The 25,057-nt window shown below is 34.8% G+C and overlaps 1 protein-coding gene across 1 annotated transcript in view; it reads left to right on the forward strand.

Moving 5' to 3' along the window:
• The window catches only part of DDB2 (damaged DNA binding 2), a 171,643-nt gene extending 147,824 nt beyond the window's left edge, over nucleotides 1–23,819 (forward strand). The window contains exons 8-11 of the mRNA XM_089825626.1: nucleotides 22,118–22,247; nucleotides 22,506–22,754; nucleotides 22,861–23,057; nucleotides 23,286–23,819. Of these exons, the coding sequence (XP_089681752.1) occupies nucleotides 22,118–22,247; nucleotides 22,506–22,754; nucleotides 22,861–23,057; nucleotides 23,286–23,517 (808 nt within the window). The 3' untranslated portion in view covers nucleotides 23,518–23,819. The remainder of the gene's footprint in view (nucleotides 1–22,117; nucleotides 22,248–22,505; nucleotides 22,755–22,860; nucleotides 23,058–23,285) is intronic.
• The last annotated feature ends 1,238 nt before the right edge of the window (nucleotides 23,820–25,057 follow it).

A 25,057-nucleotide genomic window follows, 5' to 3' on the forward strand; every position in this document is an offset into this window, starting at 1 on the left:
AATCAATCTGAAAAAATGAAGGTACTCTTTGCTGTCCAAACAAGTTAATGTTATTGATTAAATAATTTAAGATTTGACTTCACTAAGATTAGATTCTAATTAAGACTAAAGATAGTTCTAGGGTATGTTTTAGATGGGGCTTAGTTTGGGAGAAGGATAAGATTTCAATTACAGAAAAAAATTGAGTAATATCACAATACTAATATAGGAATGCATCTACAGTTTACTTGCAGAATGCAAAATTCTCCATAGGGGGTAGAATTGAAGATACAATGAACCGAAGGCGACAAAGGAAAATGCTATACTCATGAAATATACAACTAATTATAAATAATGGAAAACACTATAGTCACTTAGTTACCAGGTTCACCCTACAGCTCGTGTCTGGATCCGGGTTTGTCTGGGTTTGGATTCATGCTTGGGTCTGGGTCCGGGTTTGGGCAGGGTCCTTGATTGGGACTGTGGGCCATAAAAGTGTTTCAAATTACATTAAAATATCTTTTTTTTAATATTTTCAATGTATGATTATCTTTACAATATTAACATTGATTAATGAGCCAATATTTAATGTTTATCTTTGACATTTGGCATTGATCAATGATCAAGTAACATTGATATATTCATACTATGAAATGACTTCATAAGTTAGTTTTTAATGCATGTTTCTCTTTTTCTTGCATATATATATATATATACACACTCACCAACCCACCCATGAACCCAAATTGGAAATTGTTTTTTGGCTGAACCCACAAACCCGAACCCGAATGCGTCCCCGAACCCAAATCGGCAACTTAGTATAATAGTTATGAAATTTACAATTAATATACAGGTGAAATATCACATTGACACAATTGAGGATGAATGAAGACTTACCCCAGACAAGAAATACTAATTAAGAAAATAAGCCAACATAAGGGCTTGTATCTAACAATTATGATGCTTTTGTAGAAGCACAGATGATTTAGCAGAATGTCGACAAAATTGACACATGATGTAATAAGCCAAATTTAAAATGGTGCAATTGTAAATCAGCCTAGTTTACAAATTATAGCAGTTTCTAGATTTGGACGAGGTGAAGAGTTCAATAAATGCTATAAACTAGACATATCTCATGGAAAACACAAGCAAATGACATCCCTACCTATGATGTATAATCATAACTTGACATTGGGACACATCTATGAAGGAACGATCATTCAATTGACGAAGCGCAATTCTTCAAAAAGAAGTAAATTAAGGTGTGCAAAATAGTTAGACTCAAATTATGTATTAATCTCTACCTTTTTAGTTGCTTGACAAGTTGTTAAAGTGATATAAATAGCTAAACATGCAATAATTATGCAAGTGGATTATAATTGCTGAGCTCAAAGACAGAAGTGTGCAACAAGAGATGCATCTATAGTTTACTTGCAGAATGTGTAACTCTCCATAGGGGTAGAATCAAAGACACAATGAACCGAAGGCGACAAAGAAAAATGATATACTCATGAAATATACAACTCTAATATAATTAGAAGGTGGCAATGGAAAACACTATACTCATGAAATGTACAATTAATATATAGGTGAAATGTCACATTGACACAATTGAGGAAGAGTGAAGACTTACCCCAGACAAGAAATACTAATTTAGAAAATGAGCCAAGATAAAGATTCGTATGTAACAATTATGATGCTTTTGTAGAAGGATAGAAGATTTAGTAGAATGTCGACAAAATTGACATGTGATGTAATTAGCCAAATTTATACTAGTGCAACTGTAAATTAGCCTATTGTACAAATTATAGCAGTTTCTAGATTTGGACGAGGTGAAGAGCACAACAAATGCTATAAACTAGACATATCTCATGGAAAACACAAGTGAACTACATCCCTGCCTATGTTGTATAATCATTATGTGACATTGGGACACATTTGTGAAGGATCATTCAATTGACGAAGTACAGTTCTTCAAAAAGAAGCAAATTAAGGTGTGCAAAATTGTTAGACTCAGATTGTGTATTAATCTCTACCTTGTTTGTTGCTTGACGAGTTGTTAAAGTGATATAAATAGCTAAACATGCAAAAATTATGCAGGTGGATTATAGTTGCCAAGCTCAAAGTCAAGCATGCAACAAGAGATCATTGGCTAGCCAATACAAATCTGGATGGAACAAGGATGCCTTGCCGAAGAAGACATAGATGCAGCTTTGGTCCTGGTGATAAATCCAAGAAAGGGATCACTAATGCCACTAAAATCCAAAAGAATTGTATATGGTTTTCAACCTATGCAAAGTGAAGCAAAATCATCGGTACCGACCACACCCATAAAGAAGCTAAACCCATTCCAAACAAGGTGGACTATCAAGGTTCGAGTAATGTGATAGAGCCTAAATTCCTACAAAGATAAATTTTCCTAAAAAAAGTTTATATTTTATGCTCAGGGAAGTCTACAATATTACTCCTCTCTAGAACAACACAACCTAGTTGAGTGAGCACCTATAAAACATATTGCTAGTTGTACCAAAGTACATAGTCTTCATATTTTTCATCACTAGCCCTTTTAGCCAAGCTTTTGCTGATGGGTTGTTTTATCAATAGTCAACCTTAGAACTAGGGCATATAAACACACACCTTATTCTCTGTCATGCATGGCTTTCATTACATTCTTTATCTTGCTAACAAAAAAAAAGCGATTAATGCCAAAATGCTTATGTTGACTTCCAAAACAGTTCTTGTCATCTTCTCCAACTATAAAATCTTGCGTATTCCATCTCGCAAGCAGTCTTCAATTTTTTTGATCATTTTGAATTCTCAGGAAATATTTTCGTTACCAGGGACATGAAAACCAAATCATAGAAGCATGATGACTATTTGTCAAGGGGGTCAAGTGAATTCCTATTTTCAAATATGACTGTAAACTTTGGGGAAAATCGAAGAACATTTTGATGAAGAGAATAGTCATTGAAATACTACAAAGGAATTTGAAACTATTTGAAACTATTCTTGGAAAATGATCAAGGGAATTAGAATCCAAATTGCATGTTAGATAATCTGAAAACCATTAGAGAGTTCCTCTTGTTACATAGTTGTAGAGTGTAATGTCCCCACTTTAGCAATCGACCAATTGTGTGTGCATTAGCCTAGTTCTACATGGTCCCGAGGGCTAATGAAGGGTTTAAAGGGATCTTAGAGTGTTTTGGCCTAGTCATCTCCAGTTTGGGCCAAAATGGAGTTGATTTACTTAGTCAAGGCATACTTACTATTTTTAGTAAGTTAGCGGGACACGGGGGAGGCTAGTTTTGGTGATTGAATTTGATAGTCCATGACGAGAGCTTTCCGATGAGCTATCACTTGTGCCATTCGGAGTTTGATAGCTAATATATTTTATATTATTAAAGTAACAATTAATTTAGTTGTAAAATATTAAAGTGTTACTTTAATATTAAATGCTATGGGAATGTGTGCAAATCAAAAGGGGTGCCTAAGGGACATAAGTGATTATTTTAGTATGTTTTATATTGCACATCTTTTATCCCACATTGCTCATGTGAGTGGAATGGACCCTTGGAGAAAGAATAAAAGGGAGCATTAGTGGCTTCATTTGGCAGGCTGATTATGAGTAGAAATCAATGCATGAGTTGTAGATCTATTTTTGGCATTAGAGGACATCTATCCTCTCTTGTGACATTTTAGACGTCATTCGCTTGGGGTTTGGCCTTTGGAATTCATTGCTATCAACTTTATATTGGGCAGATTGGGTGCATTTCCAACTACAGTCGAGTTACTATAGTTGCCGAGTTACTGCAGTAGCCAGATATTGTAGCAGCCACGTTACTGTAGCAGTGCGTCACTGTAGCAGCCATGTCATTGTAGCAGCTGAGTTACTATAACAGCACATCACTGTATTAGCCGTGTCACTACAGCAGTTGAGTTACTGTAGCAGTTACATATTGTTGCAGCAGGTCAATGCAAGAACCACACCCTCAACTATTTGATGTAAACAATGTTTGTTCCAATTAATTGCTGGATTATTCAGTGAGTCAACTTGGCACTTGTTTATTAAATTTTGAAAATTAATATAAATATAGTGTGCTGGTTATTTCTGCGATATATGTTATGCTTTTTCAATTCCTATATTTATGTTACATGCCAAACACAACACGATACAAGCAACCTTTTAGAGCCATAAGGGTTGTAGCACATAACGGAGACTGCAAGCTAAGTGTTTGATAAAATTACCATATAGTTGTGAATACTTGTAAGCAAATTTTGGGGGTATCCATTACACAGAGGTTGGAGTTAAGGCAAGCGAGAACAAAGATTGTTCCTAGCAATGATAACTCGTGGCTCATGTATTTCTTTAAAACATTGAGGAGGCTTGTCCGGAATGCCTAGAACACTAAATATGTTACGCAATAGCTATAGTTTTATTGCCCAGTTACTGAAAGAACATTGAATACGTGATTATCAGGTCTGTAAATAGAGATAGAGGGGTTTGAATATGCCTACGAATGCTCTATCATATTCTCTAACCTTGCAATGGAGGTAAATGAAGAACATATATGACAATTCGTAAATAAGTCTAACGGAGTAAAGGCCATTCGCTCAGTTAGGAATCAAACTTTTGAAATGTCTAAGGGCTTTGCATATATTGACTGTGGAAATGAAGATTTCTTTTTGAAACTAGCTTGGATTTTTGGGAGTTGTTCTTACGAGCTTCAACCCTTGAGATGGATGCAACTAAGGGAGGATAAAATACGAGACAAGAAGCCTATATAATGTCATCTCCATTCTACACAGATATTGGTTGGAAATATAGTACTCATCGTATAAGGGTAGAACAAATGCTCAAGCAAGCGGAGAAGAAAAGGCACAGGGAACTTGAAGTATTGAAAAGAAATGATCCTTGAGGCAAAGTTTTACGATCCACAAGGCAAAGTTTTTGCAACAAAATTAATCTGATACAAATCAAAGGCAGATTTTTATTTTCAACAACACTTGAAACAAAATTGTTCGTCGAGGAAGGTTTCTGTGTACAAAAGAAAGAAATAAGTTAGCCTTGAATATACACCATCGATATGAATTATAATGGCCTTGTCTTGTGTTCATTAAAAATATTAATAAATAAAAAAAGAGTAGGGTGAAGATGTACGATTAGTTAACAAAAATGGGTGTGATTTATTTTGAAGAGAAATGCCTTTAAAAATTGAAAGTTCACATTTCCTTATGAAGACAGATATAAATAAGAAGTTGGAGAATAAAAAAAGAAAAAGAATAAGTGATAGGTCTAGAAGAAAATACGTCATAAAAGGACTAGTTATTAAAGATGGAGAAATAAAATATTTTTATGTAGTTATGATATATTGAATATTGAAAATAAAACAAGACCATTTGTACTCAATTTTTCAAATTAATACAAGATCCTTGTTTTGCTTATTCATCTTGAAAATTGAAGTTTAGAATATTCTTTCAGATTTGTCCTATGTTCCCCTGAGTTTCTGGGACCGGGATGACAAGGGACAACGGGACGGGTTTCTAGGACGGCAAATTTTTTGCCAATTTTGGGGACGGGTGGGGATGGGAAATGGGGACGACTATATAACAATAGGGAAAATTAAAATATATAGAGAAATTTAAAATATGTATATGAAAACATGGATAAAGCATATACTTATACACAATAGAAGAATTCATATGCAAAATTTGTGTTACTTTGAGAGTCAAAGTCTAATTTGTTCTAGAAGTCAAAGTCAAAGTCTCCTAGGTGTCCCAAGTCTCTGAGACGTTTTTGGGACGGGGACAACTGAAAATATACTGGGGACATATGACTGCTAAATATGTCACTGCTGACCACCCTACTAAAGTAATACTTCTATACATTGCGACAATCTGAAAACACACACATAATTATTGTAATCTTGCAAATATGAAACATGTATACATACCTAATTCTGAAGAAAATAAATGGAATGTACTTAATTGCGTTGCAAAATGCTTTAGTAAAAAAGTCATCTTTTAAATGATCTTTGATACCTAACAATGCTCTCTTGGAATAAGGGTCTTAAGTCTATTTAGTTATAATTTTTACACTTGTAAAGTTTGTTTACATAATAAAGAAGAAATTAATTATTCCAATGTTCAATTTATTCCATAGATGTATAGTGGAAGTGGAGAGATCCAATTGCAAGCTTCGCTTCACGAAATAACACAACAGGAAAGTTGAAGAAAAAGTAGGGAATATTATGCACGACATATGGATGAAATAGCAGTTTGTAGGTGCATTAGAAAGTTAAGCCAAGAACTTGATACCCCAAACAAAGTAGAAGCACAACTATTACAACACCAAAATGCCACCCAAAAATGTCGTGCTTGCCATAGAGAACAAGCAACTGTGCCAACACTAAATTTGAGTAATGAGAAGGCAACATACATATATCAGCAAACACCACAAGAACAACAATAAATTGCACATACAAAAGTAACACGAAGGTCGAATACATAAGAGTGCTAAAGAAACTTTGCCAAAGAATAGACACACTAACTTAATAGTCTACAACATATCCAAGGAATCTTATCCGACCATGCTTGTCCAAACATCAAACTCTACCCAAACTTGTAGAAGATGCTTTATGAAAAAGGGTGTACATCGATTCTCAACATTAAACAAAGTGGACTCGGAAAACCATCTTGAGGTTCTGAGGAGACTAACCCAGGTGGAAGAAATGCTCATTGCAAAAGTAAATCCGATCGTAAAGGTAACGCGAAGTTTTTCATGTCAACATAATACAAAGGGCATACAATAAACTTTGCACAAGACATAAGAAACATTATGAGGGTGCTCCCACGAAGAGTATGTAAGTTGGATGTTCTCATAGTTTAGATGATGCATACACAAGGCCATTATTATGACTGCTATGTGAATAGGAGCCGTGTTAGGGATGCACTACTATATAAAGTCAGGTATGATCCATACTATAATGATGCTAGTATGATGGAAATTGTTTTGCTGAATTCCTTGATGGAAGAACAAACTTTCCAACATGCTCAGTAGTATTGAAATAGAAGAAGACATAGTATTGTTGGAAGGTGAAATGGATGTTGATGAAGATCTAAACTAATAGAGCATGAGTTTCACGTCATCATCATGAGTTGTTGTGAGCTTGGAATTATAAAACAAACATTGATCCCAAACAATGATGCAAAAAACAAAATAACCTAGCTTGAAATTAACACTTCTCCAATAAATGAGTACAATACAGATGGTCTACTCGACATGGCATTTCCCACCCTTTTCCTTAATGGCTCAATACAAACCATTCAACCACAACTAAGGGAGGTAAAAATTCATGACATAGCATTACATTTGATGTGATATTGTGACCAGAGTTTTGGGAGATGCCCACGATTTCGATATTTCATCTATAACCTTATAATGAGACATCGCAGTTAGAGTGTTGCCACCATCTTCGTCAAGAGAGAAGTGGAGGAAAATATACCATCTAGTTTTGAAAACCTCCGCTCCTAGCTCAAGGACCTTTTAGATTTACAATTGGTTGAAGAGCTCATGAACTTTGGATCTACAATCAGAGGTATAGGAACTTATTGGAGAAAGCATTGATTAGATATAGCCAGCATGATCAATCAATGAGGTTAACCCACACTATTATTTACACTAAGTGCGCTAAGTTCTCACGAGACAAACTTTTTAATATGCAGCCAAATAATCAACGACCGGAAAACATAATTGACAACCTCACATCATAGTTGTAACAACCACTTTTTTCGGGTGTTAACTAACAACTAACATATCAAAGAATTACAATTATTACTTCATTTTCATAGGAAGACATTTAGTTTCGTTCTTATGAAAGAGATTGATGGTTAAAATTAGTTTAACAAATTTTTTTAACTAAGAACTTAAAACACCATCAATGAATTTACTATAGAAATTAAAATTCACATACCATGGAATTTGAACCAAGAAATCATTGTATGGATGCTTCTGCAACCACCTAGGTTAGTTCATAAATGGCACTATAACAATATCAAATAACAATTAACATCCAATATCGCTATATCAAAATCAAATGACGATTACCATTAAATACCACTATATAAAATTAGGGCATCATATACCACTGTATCAATTTGGGCATTGATTAGCATTGGATCATTTAGGGCTTCAGATACCACTGTATCACTTAGGGCATCATATACCACTGTATCAATTTGGGCATTGATTACCATTGGATCATTTAGGGCTTCAGATACCACTGTATCACTTAGGGCTTTAGTTACCGCTAGATCAATTAGGGCTTCAGATACCAATGAATCAATTAGGGCTTCAGATACCACTGAATCAATTAGGGCTTCAGATACCATTGTATCATTTCTTACCTATCATAAGATTAGAAGATATGCTCATATTTATTATTCATATAAATGTAAGATTGATATAACAATCCATCAGATAAATCTTTCTCTCACAACTAAATGTAAAATAACTGTAACAATGATAAAACTCAATTAATCTTACCTTAGTTTTGCATATATAACATAAAAATAAAAATACCTTATTTTGACAAACAATTGAATGTATAGCTTATCTTTGTCTGTTGTATGTCCGACAACTTGGAGAGAGGTGAAACATTGTTAGGGGCTTAACCACCCAACCTCGGACCATAACTTTATCCCCATGCAATCTTTAATGAGAAAGGCCCTCCCTACCCGGAATAGACAGGGATCATCTTGCCATCCGTTGAGCAGCCTAGTATCTAACCACACCAGTTGTCTTGATAGCAGGGAAATACAATACAGGATCATGCATGAGCTATTAAATATATTTCATTTAAGGTTTTCTTGTTTGATTTCTCTTTTGTTTTCTTGCAGATTCATTCCACCTCTTCACCATACTTGGCTACACTGCCGGTGATTTCATGGTGTATTAAAATTATGATCCCTTGCCCTTTTACATCTCTTCACCATATCATGGCCATCTTGCCAGTGATTCCCAAGTGTATTAAAATTATGAGCACTCAACCCTTTTATATGTCTTCGCCATTCATGGCCATCTTGCTGGTGATTCCTAGGTGTTTTGGAAAAAGTTATGCGCAATTTGCTCTTAATTATCTTTTATCATAAATTGAGACAGCACAAGACTTGTCATAACTTCATGAAGGTTTTTACACATTATGAGATTCCTTTTGAAGAGATACTACTCGACTTCTTTAGAAGATGGTTCTGAATACAATAAAAATAAAAGAGAAACTCAATATAATTCTTGGAGAACAGCCAGCAAATTGCATAATATAAATCACAGTATTATAGAAAAGACTCTGAAGCTTAGCCGGCTGTAGTAGAATAAGCATTCAAGAACATAGAAAGATAACTCATGACCTGATATGTATTCTTTGGGGAATTTGAAATCTAATTGGCTCCCTCACGATTCCTTCAGTGCTTAACCTCAGTATCCTAGCCGGAAAATACTTGCTCGGCTGAGTTGAAAACACCCAATCTGAACAAGGTTGGAAATTGCAAATGTATCAATGGCAGATTGCAGACGTACCAAGGGCATTTGCAGACATTTCAATGGTAGTTTGCAGTTGTATCAATGGCAAGATGTAAACGTAACAATGCAGGGTCGCATTGGTTAATGAAACAAGGGAAAATCTGAACATAGCAAGGTAGGGAGAAGTTTGGGTACCAAGGAAAAGGTCCTCCTGTCTCTCCCTTACGACTTCCGTATATGGAGAGCGATCAAGACTCTTGGCTTCCATCAATTTCAAAAGATTATAGCCAATTCAAAATTCCAAGTATTAAATCGATTTATCATGCTAAGTGTTAATTGGTTAAAGGCAAGAATGTTAAAATGGAAAAATAAAGTTGGAAGATTATAGTTCGAATATTATTATTTTATATTTATACAAGTACATGTAAATATATTAATCGGGTGACATCACTTTATTAAATTATTTTAATATAATGGTGCCATTTCATTTTTATATCTATATGTGTGTATATAGAAATATCTATTATAATAATAAGGTGAAAGATCATATTAAATCCTTTGAGGTATGTTTTATGTTTTAACCCAATTATTTATGTTTCTCAAATTATTTATTTAAATAGCTCAATCGGGTCTCACAAATGTATCCTGTTTCAAGTCGCTAGGTCCTCAACCCATCTGCCCAGTGATGGTGATGCTCCTGTGCCTAATTCTTTTCTGACAATGCTTTCACCCCTTAGACGTATTTCCTGCAAGGAAATTCTTTGCAATTAAATCATATTATCACAAGTAGTTATAAATAAGCATAACAATTAACTGCCTTTTCAATTCCATGAATTTGTGATAAATAATCAACTAGCATGTTATCTTCACATGAAATTATAACGACTAACCATCTTATCATTTCACAGGATTATAACCAATTTAACTATCAACTAACTTCATGTGAACCTCAACCACTATATTTTAATTAGGTCAAAAATTGGGATGTAACAATAACATTATACTTGCACCAATGATTCACAATTTGTAGGGAAGAAGTGATTGAAAAATGTTAGATGTGAAAGTACTGGTATATATATGAGTAGCAACATAGAGGAACGACACATATACATGAGTTTATTTGGCTTCACTATGCACTAGATATGGATGAACTGGATTAGATGAGTTCTGCATAAGTTACTCAAGCAAAGTAGTACCTTGACATGTATGTGTGCATGGAACCCTCACAACTCAAAACAAATGAGCAACCCAATTTCTCGTTTTCCATAGGATGACCCTTGTTTTCTTAATAGAATTGAGATATATGCTATCGATTCTAAAGATGACTATGAGAACATTGTAAATTGTGCTCATCAACACACCAAATGTAGAGAAGGAAAGTGCTTGTGAAAAAAAAGGAAAAAAGAGTGTCGACACAAAGCTCCATGGAAAGAACAACCCATCTCCATCCTATCCTGTGATAATGGGGGGATTAAAAAGTATGAACTTGCGAGAAATGACGACAAGCTAAACATACACAACCCAAAATTGCTAGCAAAATGGAGAGCGAATATAGATTGTTAACCAGTTGTCTCAAAAGCCCTCAATCTAAAGTATATTGCCAAGTATGCAACTAAACCAAAGAAAATATTTGAGACTTGTACAAATATGTTAGCAAGAACATTGGCAACACAACAAGTAGACACACTAGCTCTCACAGAGTACCGGAAATTCATGGCAAAAATAGTTGTCAAGCATGACACCGAAGCACAAGAAACATGCCACATGCTCCAAAAGCTACCCTGGATTCTCCATAGCCATCCTTTCGCATATTTGAATGTTGGCGAAAGGTGTTCGAATGAATAGCATGGATGATAGATGAAAGCCAAATGCTGTCTACCTACATATAGACATATGTTAAGCGACCCCAAGAACTATAGACAATAACGTTGCTAGAGTTGTAAGATCTTATACCTACTCAACAAGTTGTAAAGAATGCAAGTGGAAAGAGAGAAAAGATAAATCCGTAGTTAATGTTTACCCAAAGTTCTTTAGCATGCATGATGAAGGCTCATATGACTTCGAAGTATTCTGTTGGAGTGAGATGCTCCTATACAAGAATTTTCGAGACATACCAAGGGAAATAGGTCGAACATGGGATTTGATAATTGGAAACTGGAAGAAAATGAATGCATATGGCTATCAGGTATGGCTTGTCAGCTGCACTACATATAGAGAAAGCCCCTCAAGAGGAAGATAGTGACAGTGAAAAAAACAAGGGAGCATAACAGATGAATGAATGGGAGTTATTTTCGCAGTTGGACCCCTCAAATGTAACCATTTTAGACGAACTTGATATGCTTGATAAGCGCGAGTTTGATTAAATGGGTCAGAACTGAAAAATCTAAAGACATGCACATCACTGTAGTGCAATTCATAAATACATGAAAATCATCTAGGAAAGATTGAAGCACTATGTCAGACTTCGGAATGCTAAGGTATGAAATGTTGACAAAACAAGAAACAACACTCAAAATAATCGCTGACCATAGTCAATGTCTAATTACCCAACCACTGTGCATGATCATAGAAGGCACAATAAGTGCTTCGATAAAAACAATAAATGTGATAGAACTGAAATATTGAAAGACATGCACACCATTGCAGTGCAATTCATATCGGCAATGGAAATCATCTAGTAAAGACGGAAGCACCATTTCATACGTTGAAATGTTGAGTTATGAAATGTTGACAAAACAAGAAACAACACTCGAATAATTGCTCACCATAGTCAATTTCTAATTACCCAACCATTGTGCATGATCATACAAGGCACAATAGGTACCAAAAAGTTGTACTTGATAGCTCACATAAGGAATGGATTGAACAATGCAATACCGGAGGGGAAAAGCCAATTGCTTATGCTTGCACCAACAAGCGTATTTGTATTCAACATACATGCGTCAAAAGTACACTCGGTCCTTAGGATTACCATAAAAGAAATGTAATTGTTGCAAGGCAGACGCTAACAAAGTTTTAGGAAGATTTAAAGTTTCATCTTAATTGAGTACAATCTTAATTGATGAATTAAGTTTCATAGGGCCAAAACTTTCTGAAAATTGGTAGCAGATTAGCATCCATTTCTGCATAATCAACACATGTACTTTGGAGAAGTCTCCACAATTCTTGTCGGTGACCTTGCACAATCACCCCCTGTGATGGACAAGCCTATCTACATAGTGCAGTGGACTAGAAGAGCAATATGGGAATAGTTCACAACGGTGGCCACCTTGAAGACAATGTTTAGACAAAAAGGCACAAGCAAAGAGCAAGATCAATTCCGTCGACTACTGGGGAGCATACGTGAAGCAGAACGAAGGCAAGAAGATTGACAAGTGTTGATGATACACAAATAAACAATTAACACCAATAGAAAGGGAAGATTTTGATAATGCAATGCACTTTTTTCAACCAATGACTTGACCAAGGTACACAACAGAAGTGTGTTAAAACATTTGAATTTCCTAGAAGCACTAAGTATAGCAACAAGTACATAGAGTACAATAGGGAAATAGGCAAGTAATGAACAACTTGAAAAACACATCCTACTTTGCAAAGGCCAACATACAATGTTGACAACAAACATTTGGACAAATCAGGTCTTGTGAATGGTGCTCTTGGTTTATGGCCTTGGTGCTAGCCCACCCAACATCCCAATGTATGTTACACTAAGAATTGAAAATTGCCATGGACCACCATGAGATAAAGACGACCCCAAAGTTGTTCCAGTCATTCTTGTGTGCTAGGCAACAAACGACAAATACCACTAACAATGGCATAGGCCATAACCATAAACAAATCAGAAGGTTTGACAGTGCAGAAAGCAACTATTGATATCGGCAAGACAGAGAGACAAGGGTTGACATTTATGGCCATGTCAAGAGTGAAGTCACTAAACAATATTTGCATGCAACCAATGTTTTCTTTTGAGAGATACTCAAAGATGTAGAACAACACATACACAATGTTAAGGAAAAAAGAAGAGTCAATTGGAAAAACTTTCTGTGTGACAAATCAAAGTTTGCAAATACATAACAGCTATGTGCTCCACATACTTATTGGTGTGAAGTATGGCTTATCATACTAAAGATCTAGAGTCGTCACCCCCTATATGTACTTGATAATATGCAATGTCTACATCAAAGATTTTCAAATGGTTTAATATATTATAGAATACCCATAGTATAAATGATGCTTGTGAATATAATCTAGTCTTTATTGCTATTTCTTAGTATTATTATGATTGTGATCTCGATTTTACAAATGTTAATTACTACCCCCATTTGTACTACTATATGGAAATGCTAGTTTTATCTTATATCTAAACTATATTATCATTAAAATCCATCTCCAAAAAGGGGACGTTACACATATACCCCACTAGAACTAGAATAACCATTTGGCTCAATTGTCGTTGCACCTTGACAAGTCGTCTCATAACGACAGTATGAGATGCAAATCGGGTCTGAGCAACCTTAGCAAATTAATAACACTAAAGCTATATACAATTCACTAATTGAACATGACATAAAATTTACTGAAGTAAAGTAAATAAATTAAATTTAGTAATTACAATTTACCCTCAACAACTACAATTTGGAGAATGATTTGAATATAAAGTGAGACATTTGATGGTTCATTGCAAATATTTATCTCTTCCCTGTAATGTCTTGAATGGATATTTTACCAAATTTTCATCATAAACAGATTTTAGAACACAATAGATAACTCATGCAAACAAACCAACAATGAACCATGCTTATTAAAATACTTAGTTTAACACAACTTCAAATTTACTATTGTATTATAAACTAACAACACAACAATATGCATAAAACCCAATCTTAAAAACAGTTACACAATAGGATTGGAAACTCAAAAAGAACTTGTAAGCACAATGGTGAATTCCATCTCGAATCCACTCCAAGCTGAACTAGGTTGACTCAGTTATAGGATAGAAAAATTCTCATTCTGCATGTTCTCGACCCTTCATGCTGACTTTGCCTCTAAGAACTGAGGCGCCTCATAAAGGACAAGATCCAACTTTTGAAGAAATGCAAGAACAGTAATAGGAAGATTGGAGGAATGCAAATATTGAAGGGGAAATATGTTACAAAGATTATGTCGAGTTAAGAATGAGGTACTTTAATGGGGGCAATTGTAGTTACTTCAATGATGACGTCAAAAAGAATTTAAGCAAGGTAAGTCTGTCTCAGTTTGATGGATCTGGATCAATCTTTGCTCAAGCGTGGGTAATGAAAGCCGACACCTACTTCCAGCTCAATCCAATGCCCGAGGAGGAAGGAGTGGTGCACATCTTCCTTGATGTTTTGGACAAAATTCAATGATGTAGATATGTTAGGTGAACAACCACCATGTTAGATTTGTACCAATTTAGTAGAGCATCCAGTCTTCATGGCAATGATCGAAGATGATTCCTAGGCATTTAAACTTCCTTCAACATCCTTTTAGGAACCAAATGCGAGTTATTACATCCCAAATTTTGACCTAATTTAAAATGTAGCCGTTGAGGTTCACATGAAGTCAGTTGGCAGTTTAATTTTTTATAATCTTGCGAAATGGTGAGATGGTTAGTTGTTATAATTTCAAATGAAGATAACAAGCTAGTTGATTATTTATAACGAATTCATGGAATTGAGAAGATGGTTAACCATTATGATTAAATAATTTATTATGATAATATAATTTAATTGCAGAGAATTTCTTTGTAGGAAACACGTTGAAGGGTGGAAGCATTGTTAGAAAAGAATTAGGCACAGGAGCATCACCATCATTGGCCAGATGGGTTGAGAACCTAGCGACTTGAAATAGGAAACATCTGTGGGACCTGCATGCGCTATTTAAATAAATAAATTGAGAAACATAAAATAATTGAGTTAAAAAATAAAACGTACCTCTAAGGATTTAATATGATCTTTCACCTTATTATTATAATACATATATCTATATACATACATATATAAAAATGAGATGGCACCATTATATTATAATAATTTAATAAAGTGATGTCACCCTATTAATATATTTACATGTACATATATAAATATAAGATTATAATAATATTTGAATTATAATAACATTTGAATTATTATAATATTCGAATTATAATCTTCCAATTCTATTCTTTTCTTTTTAATATTCTTGCTTTTAACCGATTAACATTTGGCATGTTCAATCGAATTAATAATTGGAAATCGAATGGACTTCTTGGAACCGATAGAAGCCGAGGAGCCACGGCTAGCCTTTAAGAGAAGCCAAGACAACATCTCCTTTCCATTGTCTGATATGTTCCCATTTCAAGCCGAGCATAATCATTCTCAGCCAAAACATTCTTTCCAGCTACTCAACAAAAATTACCTTGTTCTCCTTTACTCTGCTGGTGTCTAAAATCTGCAATCAAATCTCAACTAGCGGGTGAACAAATAGCCAAACAAGAGGAGCCATGTCTAGACAAAACTTCAAGCCCAATCTCAGGTCACAAATATATACAATTGTATTTCATAAAATCCTTCTTTATTTGAGAATGTCTGACTGCGGTCGGCTACACATTGCTAGGGCTGAAAGTAATGCATTATATGCATTCGTAATGCATAGTTTTTTCCTTTTTTGAGTAGAATGTTCGACTGTAGTCGGCTTCACATTGTTAGGACTGAGATTAATGCTCAATAACTTGCTGCTGGTCCTTGTATTACATAGAGTTTCATGGAATAACTTCATAGTAATATCTTTGTGATTGAACATCATTTATGAGATCGAATGGTAGCTGTAGAAACTTAAATGATTATATGAACCAACATCAATAACCATGCTATCATAATTTCCAAAACAAATACTCATAGATTCTCTAACACATAGGATTCATCGGCAATGATACCATGAAATGGTGAAGAGGTGTAATTAAAACAGAATGATCATAATCTTTCAGGCACCCAGGATTCACTGGCAAAGAAGCCATGAAATGGTGAAGAGGTGGAGTGAATCTGCAAGAACGCAGAAGAGAAATCAGATATGATTAAATTAATTAATTAAACATTTAATTTTGCAATCTTAAAAAATATCTTTTTCAAATCACAAATCGTGATAAGCTAGAACATATCTGTTATTCATGAATTTGTTGGGAATCAATAGAAAGAATCGGTTGTGTAGCCAAGGAAATAGGTGATAACATGAAACAGTATTAGTTATGATATTGTTTATCATTTTTAAAAAGAAATATCTTTAATAGCTCATGCATGATCTTGTTATTGTATTTCCTTGCTGTCAAGACAAATAGTGTGTTTAAATACTAGGATGCTTAGTAGGTGACAGATGTTCCAAGTCCAATTCTTGGTAGGGAGGGCCTTTTTCGTTGGAGATTGTGTGGGGAATAAGTTAAAGTTCGAGGTTGGCTGTTTAAGCCCCTAACAATGTTTCACCTCTCCCCAAGTTGTCGGACGTACAACAGACAAAGATAAGTTATACATTCAATTGTTTGTCGGAAATAAGTATTTTACTCTCATGATGTATATGCAAGACTAAGGTAAGATTAATTGAGTTTCATCATCATTACAATCATTTTACACCTAGATGCGAGAGATAGATTTATGGATGTTTTTAAATTTATATGATTATCGAATATGAGCATATCTTCTATCTTATGATATTGCCACAGTTAAGCAATCGAAAGGAAAGGAATGAATTAGTGGTTTCTGAAGCCCTAATTGAATCAGTGGTATCTGGAGCCCTAAATGATACAGTGGTATCTAAAGCCCTAATTGAATTACATGGTATCCGAAGCCTAATTGATACAGTGGTATCTGATGCCCTAAATGATCCAATGGTAATTGAAGCCCTAAGTGATACAATAGTATCTGAAGCCCTAAATGATCCAATGGTAATTGATGCCCTAATTAATACAGTGGTTTGTGTTGCCCTAATTTTATATAGTGGTATTTAATAGTAATCGTAATCTAATTTTGATATAGCGGTATTCAATGGTAGTCGTTATATGATTTTGTTACAGTGGTAGTTGTGGATTAATTTGGGTGATTGCGAAAGCCTTCTTACAATGACTTATCGGTTCAAATTTCACGGTATGTGGATTTTAATTTCTATGGTAAATTCATTGGTGTTTTAAGTTCTTAGTTAAGAAATTTTGTCTAAATGATTTTAACGGTAAGTCTCATTCACATGAACATGATTGATAAAATTGTCTTCCTATGAAATTGAAGTAATAACTGTATGTGTATGAGTATGTTAGTTGTTAATTAAGACCCGGGAAAACTAGTTGTTACACGAGCACTAATGGAACGCTTTGATGTTGTCACAAAACAAAGGAAAATATGAGAGGCATGTCTCTAAATTGCCTGTGATCAATGGCAGCCCACCCATTTTGTTTCGGAGTTCACTAGAAAACTCTATAGCAATAGCCTTTGTGATTAGTGACGGTCACTTCTTATCTTTCCTTAGACATCTCAAAACCAATCAACAAGACCTCTCATCCCATGGCCCATTTGAAGGCTCTTGCACTTGTGGCATTTTTCTCATCCTAATGGTGTTTTTTTCCCTCATGTCAAGGATTTTTTTTCTTTGTTAGTTTGGAGTTAGGTTTATCTTTGACCATCATGGGAGATGATGGGATATGCTCAGAGACTGTGGCAGGATGTCTCTTGCACATAGAGATGTTCCCAACCATGTCATTGGTACTAGAGAGTCGAGATGCTCCGGATCCCCGAGGCACATACTAGGGGGGGCAGATGCATGCCTCTGCCTGTCGTGCATTATATTATATCTGAGCATTGGGCCATAGAAATGTACTTGAAGCATAAGTTCACATAATAGGGAGTAGAGTTGAATAATAGAATTCTTTTTTGCTCTCAATTGGTAGGGAGAAGAGGTTGAGGGGCAGGGTGCCTACCTATATATTCATTTAAGAAATCCTCAAGAACTGAGAATAGTACATAGTTACCTGCGCAACCTGGACCTATGATTCTTGCATCTTATCTTGCACATGCTTTATGATTTTCAAAATGTCGCAGCTGGATCCAGGTTGGAGTCAAAATTGTTGAATTCTATCAACGTAAATGAATCCTTGCATCAAGGCAATTGAGATTTGAGATTATCAAGGGGACAAAATACTATATATAAATGTTATTTTCCATTTATGTCAAATGTTTTACTGATGAAATCTCCAGAATATGGAGACGATATCTGGAAAGTTAGTGTTTTTGTACTTTATACACAATAATAGTTCATCTTGTCAAGATCCAGTTGGTGGTTCCAGATAGTTAGGGTTAAGTTAGCAGTGGACTAGCACCACTGATGATCAGTAAATAAAATCTCCAGTTCCTGTTTTTTAGTTGGACAAGCCCATGTTGGTAAAAGGATATCAGCCTATTATAATTGAACCCTTTTGAGCAATTTCAATCCTATTCGTCCCATGTCCAGCTCAGTAATCCTCTAGTGATAGTCATAGCTTGCTCAGTCTTGTTACCTCTGTGTGTTTATCTTCTCAAGTATAGCTTTCTCATAATCTTCAGATTTGTTGTTGGGAATGTTGTAGTAATCAGCAAGCTCTGTACCATATGTTGCTTGTTTCTGGATTTTTGGAAATAAGATGTAAATGAACTTGAAAATTGAGAGATCTTGTATTTTAGTTGTAACCTGATTATATTTGATAACCTTCCCTTGTGGAGCTCTAGAAATGGGTTCATGAGCCACCTTTTCTGTGTGCTAGTTCACTTTTTTAGTTGAATTCCATTTATTTAATATGTTTCTAATTGTCGTTTACTACTGGTCACATGGAGCTGGAATTATGTAATATCTTAAATAATCCTCAATTTAATAATACTATTCATGCCTCTTATCAGATCAGGAGCTTTATTATGCTCATGCCTCTTCTCGTGTCTGTATACTGAAGCTTAACACTGAGAATGGTAAAAATAGTTATTTTCAATCACTTGATGCATGCTCTATGTTTTCACTGACACGAGTTTAAAAAATTGAGAATGGATTCCTGTCTGCTCCTGTCAGCATGATTTGGCTCTCCATTTAGGGGAGATGGATCTACTACTTATCCCTATTTCCAATTACAAAATACCACTAAGTTTGTAAATTCTTTGTTCATGGCTCAAACTGTAAGGCTACTTTGAAAGGATGTACTAAAACCCCTAAAGCACATGAGACCAATTGATGGGCTCCAATGCCTCAAACAGAGTGCTTCACAAGCTCAATTTTTAATCTGAAACTTTACAGGAAAACAGGAATCTTGCTTGGACTCACCTCAACTTGATGCATGTTCTATATTTTCACTGACATAAGAGTTAAAAAATTTGAGAATAGATTCTTTCTGCTCTGGTCAGCATGATTTGGCTCTCCATTTAGGGGACGTGGACCTACTACTTTATCACTATTTCCAATTACGAAATACCACTATGGTAGTAAATTCTTAATTCTTTGTTCATGGCACAAATTGCAAGGCTACTTTGAAGGGATGTACTAAAACCACTAAAGCACATGAGAGCAATTGATGGGCTCCAATGCCTCAAACAGAGTGCTTCACAAGCTCAAAATTTTATCTGAAACTTTACAGGTAAACAGCAATCTTGCTTGGATTCGCCTTAACTGAAGTGCTTATTAATCTTCTAAGGTGAAATTTGGGCTGGTCTTAATGTCGTTCTTCTAGAGATCCGTATTGTGAAACTTCCAGTTTGGGCTGGTTTGGATGTGTAGGCTTAGGTTTTTAATTCTGTACCATGTTCTATATCATGATTTTATGTTAAAAAAGATTCTGCCTCTGGAACTTTTGTTTTGTAAGCATTTAGGCTAGCTCATGTTTATGTCACTCATTGACCTTTCGTATCAATTGGTATGGTGTTTAAAGTTTAAACTTGTTAAAAAACAAGGTTACATGGGGACGGGTACTTTGGGTATAGGTACGGGTACGTCTATTTTTATAAATAGTGTACGCCAATTTTTTCAGTATAATTTAATATTCTTATAGAAAATCTGAAAATATGAGTCATTGTAATATCCTACTAGATATTTTTTCCCAAATGTTCGCACAATAATTTTCAGAAAATATAACAAAGACTTAATGCAATAATAATAACCAGCAAATAACTTGCAAAACTCATGTGAAATACTTCAGAATTTGCATTATAAACCAGCAATACAATAACATGTATAAAAAATCCAATCTTAGAAACAACGACAACAGTCAGAGTGGAGATACATAGAAAAGTGCATGTAACACCAAATGTGAGCACTGATGTGACACTGTGAATCCACCTCTAATGCTGAACCAGATTGGCGTCTGATCTGGCAAGTCGAGCCTGAAGGTTTCCATCCTCAGGTTTTGAACATGGAGCTGAACACTTCATAGATTTTTCCAAGAGAAAACTCAAGGCAAAAACCATATCCAAACATAGCTGCAAATGAGCTCGCTCCTCTCACTTCTTTAAGACCTAACAGGTGACTTTTCACCTTCCCCCTTTTTGTCTTTCATCTTCTTCGCCTTTTGTCACCTTTTGATCTCCTTTTTAATATTAAAATGTCTTAAAAATAATCTGCCTCAAGCCCAAATTAATTTATGTAAAAAATTCATTTTATGCATTTGGTTTAAATTCTCTAATGTACAAAAAGGGGACATTACAGTCACGACAATGAGTTTTCAAAACAAGAACAGTGATGAAGTTTGCAGATGTAATGTATTTTTTTGGTTTCAGATTTGCAATATGTTTGTAAAAATAATATATGCTTAGATGAACAAAGAAGACAAACTATAAACATGAATGAGAAGATCATAAATCATATAACAAAGACATTGAAAATGATAAATGTCTGACTTGGACAGTCATAAGTTTACTGTTTGTTGCATCAAAGTTTCAAACTAATTACATATTGATTTAAGCTTGATAAACAGCAAGCTGATAGGCAAATGAAAAATCAGAATTTTTTTCCAAGGTCCTTAGCTATGACACTCTCCATTGAGTACTCACTTACCCGATACTTGGGTATGTGTACCAGGGTATGCATCCTAGGGGGTATGGGTACGAGTAACCATCCAACAGTGAATTTTTTTTTTCAATATCTATTCCTACTAATTTAAATAGATAGTTGAACCTCGTTGCTTGACCTTAACCTTAGATGTATAAATTCCCCTTGGATGACTTTTAGCTTAGATATCATGATGGGGGTAAAATAGTTTAACCTCGTTTTGTGACCTTAAGCTTAGATGTATAAATTTCCCTTGGATGACTTTTAGCTTAGATATCATGATGGGGGTTTTTACTTCCATCAAATTCACCTAGAACTTGAATATGGTCTCATCCATTTTGGTGGTACTCCACACCCAGTGAGTTGAAAACAATATTTTAGTACTTTACCTGATCTCAACACTATCATTTGTTTTAGAGATTTGAATGTGGGGTTTCTTAGTGGAATACTGGACGTGTAATGCTTTGACAATTGGATGCATACCATTTGTATCTTTTATAGTGTTTTAAATTGGCTTGTTACGTAGTAATAGGTTTATGTATTTTTGTATTAATCTGCATGTTGACATTATATTATATTGTTCTGCAGGATAGACATGCGTTCAAACAAAAAAACAGGGGAACCTGTTCTAATCCATAAAAAAGGTTCTAAAGTGGTGGGACTTCATTTTAATCCAGTACATCCAGATCTTTTGATCAGCTGTGGCAATGATCATTTTGTAAGTACCTTTTTCGTATGAAAACAATTTCTAGATGTGATTAATTTTGACAGAAGACTGCCGCATTTTTATTTCGTTGGAATTAAAGATGAATAGTATGGTTTTTTTCCTTTTATATTTTGGGTTTTAAGATAAGAAAATAAATGCTTTCGGCATTTACCTTACTATCAACATCAATTCCCATTATATTGCTCTTGTTGGTCTCAGATCAGAATTATTTTGTTTTATAAATTTATAACTTATATTTACTCTATTTAGGTTCGTCTTTGGGATATTCGCCAGTTGAAAGCAGGAGCTTGCTTGGCAGAGTTGGCACACACACGAGTAGTGAACTCTGCATATTTTTCACCAAGAACTGGCACTAAAATCATGACAACTTGCCAAGATAATCGCATACGTGTGTGGGATTCCGTCTTTGGTGATTTGAACTCACCAAGCCGTGAAATTGTCCACAGTCACGATTTTAATCGTCACCTGACATGTTTTCGTGCAGAATGGGATCCAAAGGTCCTTTTTGCTGAAACATTTTTATCTTCTTGGTTTTTGCAAACATATAATTTTCTTTAACCTTTGTTGTAATAGTAAAATTTATTCAAGTTTCTGTAATCTACAGGATCCCTCTGAGTGTCTTGCAGTTATTGGTCGCTACATAAGTGATAACTTCAATGGTGTAGCTTTGCATCCCATTGATTTTATTGACACGAGTAATGGACAGCTTGTTGCTGAAGTTGCTGATCCAGATATAGCTACTATAACTCCCGTCAATAAATTTCATCCACAGAAAGATCTTTTGGCATCAGGCAGCTCCAGGTTCACTTCCCAGGATTCTCTAAATTCTTGTTCTTGCATTTTTGTTTTCCCAACTTTAGGAAAATGTTAAAAAATCTGAATGTGTTTATTCTGACAATGGATGTAAGGTTTTAGCTGGTTTGAGCTATTTCTTATGCACAATTCTGTCTATTGGTAAGAATCTCTTACAGCCATGTATGCTAGCTGCAGAAAACCTTAATTTGCACTTTTCCAATTTTTTGATTTCAGGTCACTGCTTATTTGGTGTCCAAAAGAGGAGATTGATTCTGATGAAATGATTGAAAAAAGAAAGCATAAAGTTTCACCATATACAGTAGTAAAGGGGAAAAAGCTGAAAGGCAAGTTGGAAGATCATGATGAAGATGACAACTTCACTTCGAAGAAAAAGAGTAAATTGAATCACCCGACCTTCAAAGCAGGAACATGCTTGTCACATTCCATTGCAAAAAGATCAAAATAAAGATTTCATCTTTTTCTTGAGAGTATCAATTTTGCTTTTCATAGGGCTGATAGCAACAGATGTATGCTTATACTGTGTTGAGATAAACAACAAAAGCCAGATTTTATCAGAAGATTTAATGTTAGGACTGAAGGTTAAAAGTTTAATATTTCAATATTTTGCTTGGAATATGCAATCGGTTGTATTCTTCACCAGATATTTTTTGGGGTTTCTACCTTCCGGCAATTGTGTAAGTTTTGTTCAAACTACTCAATCTTTTGTTGGAATTTATTTAAGACCATTTACCATGGAATTTATTTCAAGATCTTTTACCGCACAATGAAATATTTCTTAGTTTGGTATTTAGTAATATAGTTCATGAAACATTGGCATAATGGCACTTACAGTTGTGAAGGGGGAAACCAGAGTTTACAAACTGCAATTAGTTATTTGTTTTATTAACAAACATGCATTATTTTCTCTCTTTTGTATACCTCATAGTCTACTCAGAATTTATAGATTTGTTTGATGACAGTCTGATCATTGCAGAGCAAATTTGTACACAAGTCTTCTATGAGATTCTATTAATGGTTTGGGGGAAAACTAAATCATTGATGTTATAAACAACAGAGATATTGTACAACAGAAATAAATACAGAGAAAAAAGGAATTTGCAGCTTATTATTCATCACTAAAACATACAACAATATAGAACCCCTTGATTTCAACAAAATCCTATATTATGGTAATACACGACAACAAGCTAATACAAATGGCAGTTGACTGGGAATGTGGAGAGCTAACTGAAACACATTGGACACCTGACTTATTCATATATGTTGGAGCATTAATTCCAACACCGCTACTTAATGTGACAACATCAACATGGAAGAAAACAATACATTATGTTGAAACTATTCTTTGAAAATAGTTCGTAGACTAATTAGACGACTTAAAGTTGCACCTAAATGCCAATACAGTCATGGTTATCATCAAAGCTTCATACACCAATAGACACCATTTGCACATGAGTTGCTTCATAACACTCGTAAAGGTATAATGACTTCCATATTTTTTCAGATCTCCCTATAATTTCTGACTTGTTAGCACCTCATATTATTGAGTGTATAACTGGCCTTTATAGTATCTTATTTTTAAAACAATACCCTATAAAAATAGAATAACTGTTTCATCTTCAATTAGATCTGCATCACCACCACCATCACCATCAAGATCTGATGGTACTTCTTGAGGCCTCATCTCCTTGACAGCTTCTTGTCTAACTTATTTTAGTAGCACAAAAGGTCTTCTTAAGCATGCACATCTCTCTAATAGCTTCAACTCTTAACTTATTCCAGCAACAAGAGGTCTTCTTAAGTGCATGCATTATTTATTTAATAGGATGATGGCTATGATACCATATTAAAAATAGAGACATGGTACACTAGAAATAAATATAGAGAAAAAAAGGAGCACTTATTATTCGTCAATAGGAAATACAAATATTAAGTTATTTTACTTCAACAAAATCTTATGACAACAAGGTAATACAAATGACAAC

This window comes from Cupressus sempervirens, chromosome 4, assembly GCF_028749045.1.
Source record: "Cupressus sempervirens isolate cs-2001-9-10 chromosome 4, ASM2874904v1, whole genome shotgun sequence".
Classification (NCBI taxonomy): Eukaryota; Viridiplantae; Streptophyta; class Pinopsida; order Cupressales; family Cupressaceae; genus Cupressus; species Cupressus sempervirens.